At 35.5% G+C, this 7827-nt stretch overlaps 1 protein-coding gene across 1 annotated transcript; it reads right to left on the bottom strand.

Annotated features, from left to right (window-relative positions):
• LOC104710839 (pollen receptor-like kinase 3) lies at positions 3741-6704 on the bottom strand. Its single transcript, XM_010427498.1, has 2 exons — positions 5227-6704; positions 3741-4584 (listed from the first exon to the last, which is right to left on the bottom strand). The coding sequence occupies exons 1-2, from the start codon at positions 6551-6553 to the stop codon at positions 4016-4018; spliced, it is 1896 nt and encodes a 631-aa protein (XP_010425800.1). The 5' UTR covers positions 6554-6704; the 3' UTR covers positions 3741-4015.

The raw sequence follows: 7827 nt of genomic DNA, 5'->3' as shown, positions 1-7827 counted from the left end.
CGACCCTCTATCACCACCGCCGGATTTTATCCAAATCGGTTTTAAAATCGGGAAAACAAAAAAAAAAATTTTTTGCTCAAAATAGGATATATGATCGATATTAGATCTAACATCTAGTTATTAAAAACAATTGAATTGAAGAATAAATCGATGAAAAACAAGTATTTAAATGATTGGCGGTCATAACTAGGTTTGGAGGTTCAGAAAAATTGGGTTGGAGAAGATGACTTGGAAAAGATTATTTTGTCCTTTGTTAATAAAAGGACGAAAATACATAAAATGGAGCTAATGAGGGTCGAACCATGCTACATGCTTTAGGAGAGGGGTTTATAACCAACAGAGCTGCGCCAAATTTTATTGATTCACACACAAATGAAATATATAACCACCAAAAGTTCTAATACCTAATATTAATTATAAAAATATTAAAAATACTTTACAACTAGTTCCCGATTAATCCCCGTGTAATCCCTAATTAATCAATTAATCGCTGGGCCCTCTTCGACCAGCTGACTAGCGCCTAGCGATTTTTAAAACATGGGCTATAAGTGTCTATGCTATTAATTTTTGTAAAAGTGGGTGTAAATGCTAATTTTTCTTTTTAAAGATATATATAAAATTCTTAGATTTCTTTTTTTTCTTTTTTTTTTTATTATTACTTTTTTTAATAATAATTTGTATTAAAATTAAATAGGCTTTCTAATTTAAATGGACAGGGCCAAAACTTTTTACAAACGAAAAGACAATTACAGAAAAGGAAAACGGAGAAAAACTAAAATGTTGCCGGTGGAGAAGATCAGAACCTGTTGACGACCGGAAGTAGAGACTCGATGCAGTTGTACCAGCAAACACAAGCCCCACGGCTTTGCGACAAGGCCATTGGAGTTTAACATAAGTGTTTGGTTTCCATGTCCACCTCTTTCCCGATGACCCACCTAATCCGCTATAGAGCTCCTGGACTGCACAAGTCTTCGACCGGCTCTACTGAAGTTAGATCCCACTCCTAGCAATCTAACCCCTTGGGTTCTAACACCTCTCCTCCAGTTCTGGAGTCCTCCGCATCTTTGAGCAAAGATCCACAAGCGCCTTCTAGACACCCAAAGGTTCCGCCAAACAAAACAGCGCTACCAACTGTTTCTCCACTGACTTCTGCCGCAACCACATCTATAAATTTAGAGTGTGAGCCTCGAAAAGAATCCACCACTTATCATTGGCGTCCACAACTCAGTCTCATTGATCTAGGATCATCCCAACCTCCAAATCAGAGCCACCATCGCATCAAATGAGAGAACCTACTACCAACAGCGGACCCACTAAGGAAGGAGGTGGGTCACCTGACCTGGTTAAACTAAATAAATAGTTTGTTTTTATATGTAATTTCATAAAATTTCAGTTGCACAGATGGTAAATTTTGCACTGTTGACATTCCCATACTTGAGTTCGAACTGTCAATATGACCAATTAATAATTTTTTCCAGTAATTGACCTCCTAAAATTTTATCATGGGTCTGCCACTGCCTACTACACCTTTGCCGTCAGAGAAAGGATGCGCTCACAGTTGCCCTCCTTTTGCAAAAAACCAAGACCTACAAACAAAACTTAACCCAGCCTTACCCGCCGCAAATATCCAGATCTCATACATACAAGGCACACACAACGGCTAAACGAGGAAGGTCGACAGATCCGGCAAGAGAATACCGAAAACCGACCACAGGAACTAGACCGAAGATAAGCCCCCACCTCCCTCTGCTCACCAAAGCCAAACCAACCAACCGGAGAAGTAACAAGGCACGAAGCCCCCACCTCCCTCTGTTCATTTTTATTGGTTTATGATTTTTTACATTAATAGTAAAATTCATTGTTATTGGTTTAATTACTTTAAGAGCTATCCACTCAAGAACGCAATCCTCACTGATATTGTCATCTCAACTTCAACACTAAAATCTTCATTGTTATTGGTTTAATAACTGTTTTGTTATTTAATTTTTTTTTTATAATTGATTTAGTAATCTACAACTAATAAAAGAAGCTTAACGAGTCTTCTCAGATTATCCAGATCAACACAGTAAATGTAGTTTTCACACAATCTATCATGTCACCTTTTATTTGTAAAACCAAATTGTAGAACCATGTCAGTAGACATCAATGATAATACTAATGTTTAGTTATTGGTGTTCGGATATTCGGTTCGATTCCGAATGAGATGTCAGGTTTTTAATTAGACAATCTCAATTTTTTTTTTTCATTTGTTTAGTTTTTTTTTGTCTTATTTGCTTCAATATTTATCTTCTTTAATGCTTGTTTGGTTTTAATAGGACCAAAATCAAGTTTTTCTGATTATAATCGGTTAAGTAAACAGTAAACCAATAAACCAATATCTTTCCTTCCAAGGAGTCCTTGTCTTCTTGCATCACAGCTTCGATTTACGCAATTAGATCTCGAATTATTATTATTTTTTGTGGTAAAAATTTCGAACTATTAATTTGGAAAAATTTAGATATTAAACTTTTGTTTCAAAGGTAAAAAGATTGAAACTTTTCTTTCAGGATAATAGTTTGCACTGTATCTGGCTTGATGCAAAAATATTCTAGGAACAAAGCTCGTCTCCTCTTACTCTTCCATTCAGTTTGTTCTTAATTTATATACTTATCCGAAGAGACAACTATCATATGAGCATTAGGTTAGCAAAATTAACTCGATTGGACCACGAAGAGCATTAATCGAAAAAAGTTAGGGTAAAAGCCAAAAATACTTTATCTATTTTTTATTTGGACGTTTAATATCCGGTGTTTTTTGTTAGAAAATTAATACACGAATTAATAAAAACGTGTAGTTTAATACCCGAAAATTAAATGTTGTCATTTTCATACTTACGATTTCTTAACAAAATAAATATTCCAATTTTACCCTTATATATTTTTATTAATTATTAATTTATAGATGACATGGATTTAATTTTTATTTTATTTGAATTAAAAACAACTGTTAATAAGATTTTGATTTTAATCAACCCAAATAGTTGTTATTAATATCACAAATAAAATATTACAAACCCAAATCTAAAAAGATTTCTAAAAAAGCTTCAAAACAAAACAAAATGATTAATAATACTGGACACCTCGTTTCGGGTATTAAACTACACGTTTTATTAATTCGTATATTAATTTTCTAACCAAAAAAATCAGATATTAAACGTCAAAATAAAAAATAGATGACGTATTTTGCGGCTTTTTCCCAAAAAAATTATAGTTTAAAGATTAGTTATGTTTTCCATTATAATTGGTAATTGACCCGAGACACCCACACAAATTAATTGCAGTGTTATGACCAGAGAAAAAGATAGCCATGGATGTCGTGGACAGGAACTTTTAATCATACAGATACACTAAACACAATATTGTGAAAAAATTACCTAAACAATAGATATATTCTCAAACCTATTATTTTTGTCCATGAAAAGCTTGAAATTACTTATTTCACTGGTAAACCCATAAATTTTTTTTAACTAAAAGAGTAAAACATTCTTAAATCAACTCAAAACAGTGTTTTGATGTTTTATAGTTATTATGCAAAACTCTATATTTAGATCAAGTATTTCCACATTGAACTATTTTTTGAAATCGAACAAAAAAAATAACTAATACTTGTTCATGGTTCTTTTGCATAAAAATCCATCTGTTATAGCACAAACATGGACTTTTATACATCAAAAGTTTCTTGAAGAAATAAAGCTACTAAGATGATTACATAACGTAATTTTGACAAAGAAAAGTGGAGAAAGTCAAAAACAAATAAAAAGAAAAAAAAGCTATGAAACAACAAAAAGTTGGGTTTGCTCTTTGCCTCTTCCTAATGAACACACAAAATAAAATAAAAAATGATCATGTTGTTTCTCCCTTGTTTCAATTGAGCTAGAGGAAAATAATGTTTCATTCCTATTTACGCAACATACCATTTTCCTCATTGTTTGTTTATCTACAGATTCCAAAGGCTGCGTTTACATTTCTGAATCTCCTCAAAGTGTCACTCGTTCTATCCTTCTAACAATCTCCTTCATGTTTTGTCTCTCGTTCGGGTTACTTGTGATACACGCAGCCCCGATCTGCAACAATTCCACCATTTGCTGCATCGAATCAGTATTAATTGCTATCTCTGGATCTATAAGCTCTTCTTCTTTATGTTGCGCGATAGAAGATTGTACCCACTCAACTATATCGGTCCCCCCTTTACCATTATTTAGGTACTGAGAAGGAAATTTCCCTGTCATGACCTCAAGAAGGATAATTCCAAGACAATATACGTCTGATTTTGGGGAAATTTGCTGGTTTTGTACGAACTCAGGGGATTTAAATGCGAACAAAGCTTGTGAGGCGTTATTAGGCTGAAGAAGTGGGAGGAAAGCGTAGTCGCTAATCAATGGCTCATAGGTTTCACTTAGTAGAACGTTGCTGGATTTTAGATTTCCATGTGGGAGATCGTAGGACGCAAACTCCTCATGCAAAAAGTCCATTCCACGCGCCACTCCTTGTATGATTTTCAACCTTATTGCCCAAGTTAGCTCTGAGTGATAAACCCCGCGATCCCCTGAAATTTTCANTTGTCTCTCGTCCGGGTTACTTGCGATACACGCAGCCCCGATCTGCAACAATTCCACCATTTGCTGCATCGAATCAGTATTAATTGCTATCTCTGGATCTATAAGCTCTTCTTCTTTATGTTGCGCGATGGAAGATTGCACCCACTCGACTATATCCGTCCCCCCTTTACCGTTATTTAGGTACTGAGAAGGAAATTTCCCTGTCATGACCTCAAGAAGGATAATTCCAAGACAATATACGTCTGATTTTGGGGAAATTTGCTGGTTTTGTACGAACTCAGGGGATTTAAACGCGAACAAAGCTTGTGAGGCGTTATTAGGCTGAAGAAGTGGGAGGAAAGCGTAGTCGCTAATCAATGGCTCATAGGTTTCACTTAGTAGAACGTTGCTGGATTTTAGATTTCCATGTGGGAGATCGTAGGACGCAAACTCCTCATGCAAAAAGTCCATTCCACGTGCCACTCCTTGTATGATTTTCAACCTTATTGCCCAAGTTAGCTCTGAGTGATAAACCCCGCGATCCCCTGAATATTTCAAAAAGGAAAAAAGGATTGTAAAAGGTTTCATGGTAAACGTAAAAGTATGCATCTAAAAATCAATCAATCGAGAAAAGCAAAAATGTTGTATACCGTGCAAAACATAGAGTAGACTACTCTTAGGCATATATTCAGAGACGACAAGCTTCTCTTCTCGACGGTAGTGATAAGCTAGAGGGGTAAGAACGTTAGGGTGTCGAAGTTTCCCGAACCGTTGCATCTCAATATCAAATGCATCACGCGCAAGTTTATTCATATCCCTAATCCTCTTGACAACCACAGATAATCCATTAGCCATCACTGCTTTATAGGCCGATCCAAGGCTACCGTTTCCTAGCACCTCGGCTGCAGCCTTCATGAGATCGGGTAAACCAAAGGAGCCTTTCTCGCTATTAACCATTATAATGTCTCCCATGCCGCCTCCTCCTGGACCCCCTCCTCCACCTTTCCCGTGCGATGAACCTTTTTTTGAGGAACCGTCCGTGTTATTCCTCTTCTTGCTTGACTCGATAGGCTTCTTTATTGAGTCAGGTACACGGACTTCCACGCTTTCTTGATCGCTTAGATTGTCCTTGCCGAGCATTCTGAACTCGGGCTGCCTCTTTTTCTTCCATCTTGTTATAATGGCCACAACAATCAAGAATATCAAAAGAAACAAAATGACCATAAAGATTGCTTTCGTCGTGACCTCATTCTTCTCTCCTGTTGATGAAGGTTTATCCTCACATTTTGTATTCAGAGGTGGCCCGCAAAGCTTCTGATTTCCTTCAAATTTCATCTCTAGATTCTTTCTCTCGGCAATGCTTTTTGGGATCTCTCCCTCCAGGTTATTGTTGGAGAGGTCGAGAGATTTTATAATCGTGTTGCCATCTGCAAGAGGAGGTATCTCACCAGAGAACTGGTTGCCTTGCATGTGAAGCTCCTCAAGACCTGAGAGCTGCATCAAAGAAGAGGGGATTTTTCCAGATAGCCGGTTGTTATCGAGAAAAACCCGCTTGAGCTGTGGGGTTTCCTTGAAGAAATCGTCAGATATCTCACCGGAAAAGCTATTGTTTGAGAGCAAAAGCGATTTCAAGCCATGTAACTTGAAGAAATGAGGGAGTGGACCTGAGAGGAGATTGTTGTCAAGCCTGATCGTCCTTAGATTTGGGAGATCCTTTAAATCCTCTACGTTGATGGTCCCGGAGAGACCGAGCCGGGTGACGTGAATGCCTGAAACTGTTTGACCTTTTTGGCAATAGATCCCAAACCATTTTCCATTGCAAGGATCGGTTCCTGTTCTCCATGAATTCAAGTCTCCTTTAGTTATATTTACTGAGCTCTTGAACCGCACGAGCGGCTCTGATTCACTAACGTGTTGCAAAGAAGGGGTGAATAAGATACAGAGGAGGATGAAGCAGAGAAATAGAACAGCAGTCATGGGTTAAGGAGAAGTAGAGGAGCTGCTGTTCTTGTTGTTGTTTTGGTCTCACCTAACGATCTAATAACCAAGATAATCTTAAAAATGATGATGTATGTTGTTGTCTCTTTGCCTAGGAATGTTCTTTTTCTTGGATTTGGTTTATGGTTCAAAAGTTTGGACATTGTTTTTGAGTATCCGTAAGGAAAGAGAGACATATTTTCTTGTCTTTGAGGGGGTTAGCCGGTAAAGTTTAGGCTTCCACTTACCAAAAATAGCTTTCTATGATTTTTTATTTTTTATTTTTTATTTTTTTTTGGCAAACTTTCTATGATTTTACTAAATTAAAGTTTTTCTTTTTTTCTTTTTTAATTAAAACAAATTGAGAGCTCAGAGACTTTCTTGGTGAATTTCTTACGACCATGATTTTTTAAAAGGTTTTGACCTTTATTCTCACCAAAATTGTCGGCCTCTTTGTGTGCGTCAAGTCATTCTTTGAATATAATTTATTTTATTACTCCCACACTAAGCTAATACCCGCAAATACGTACATATTTTTATGTTCATAAAACTTTTTTTTAACAATTTATGTTAACTAAATTAATTTGATGAGATAATATATATATATATATATATATAAATATATATATATATATATATTAATTTTCGTAAATCATCTAAATTTTCAGTAAACAATTTAGCTTTTTCTTGACAGAGAGGAGTTATTTATTTTTTTATTTTTCTCTTTATCACTTATTTTTACAAATATAAATCTAAATACATATTTTTTGGCATGCCAAGCGCATACATTCCGTTTAGTGTTTTGTATGTAAATAATTTTTCACCTCATTGGTTCATATGAGTTAATCTTTTGTTGTTAAAAAAAAATATTAGCTCTTTTTCTCGAAGTTATGTGGTGTATACAAGATACATGTATGCTTTTGATATCTTTAAGGAGTGTGTTGACATTTGATAGGACATACCTTTATCTAGTTTTACTTTATATGTTGTTAAGACATGAATGTTGCTTGGGAACCTTTTTACATTGTTTTGGTACTTATATGATGTTTCCACATCATAATAGTGTCATATGTTTTTGTTAGCATTTTATGAAATTCGGAAAGGATTATATAAAATTCATGAAGGTTTTCTTGAACTCTACGATGACCTTTACAAAAAAGTTTAGATTTCCTTTTTTTTTTGTTAAAAGGCATTCAATTAAAGCATAAAAAGATAACAAATATTTTACAGGGTCACAAGCCCAGTTAGAGAAGAGAGAGTAGAAAAGCCCAATT

This window comes from Camelina sativa, chromosome 9, assembly GCF_000633955.1.
Source record: "Camelina sativa cultivar DH55 chromosome 9, Cs, whole genome shotgun sequence".
Classification (NCBI taxonomy): domain Eukaryota; kingdom Viridiplantae; phylum Streptophyta; class Magnoliopsida; order Brassicales; family Brassicaceae; genus Camelina; species Camelina sativa.
Note: the sequence above shows the minus strand (reverse complement) of the source record. Positions and strands in the feature narration are given on the sequence as shown.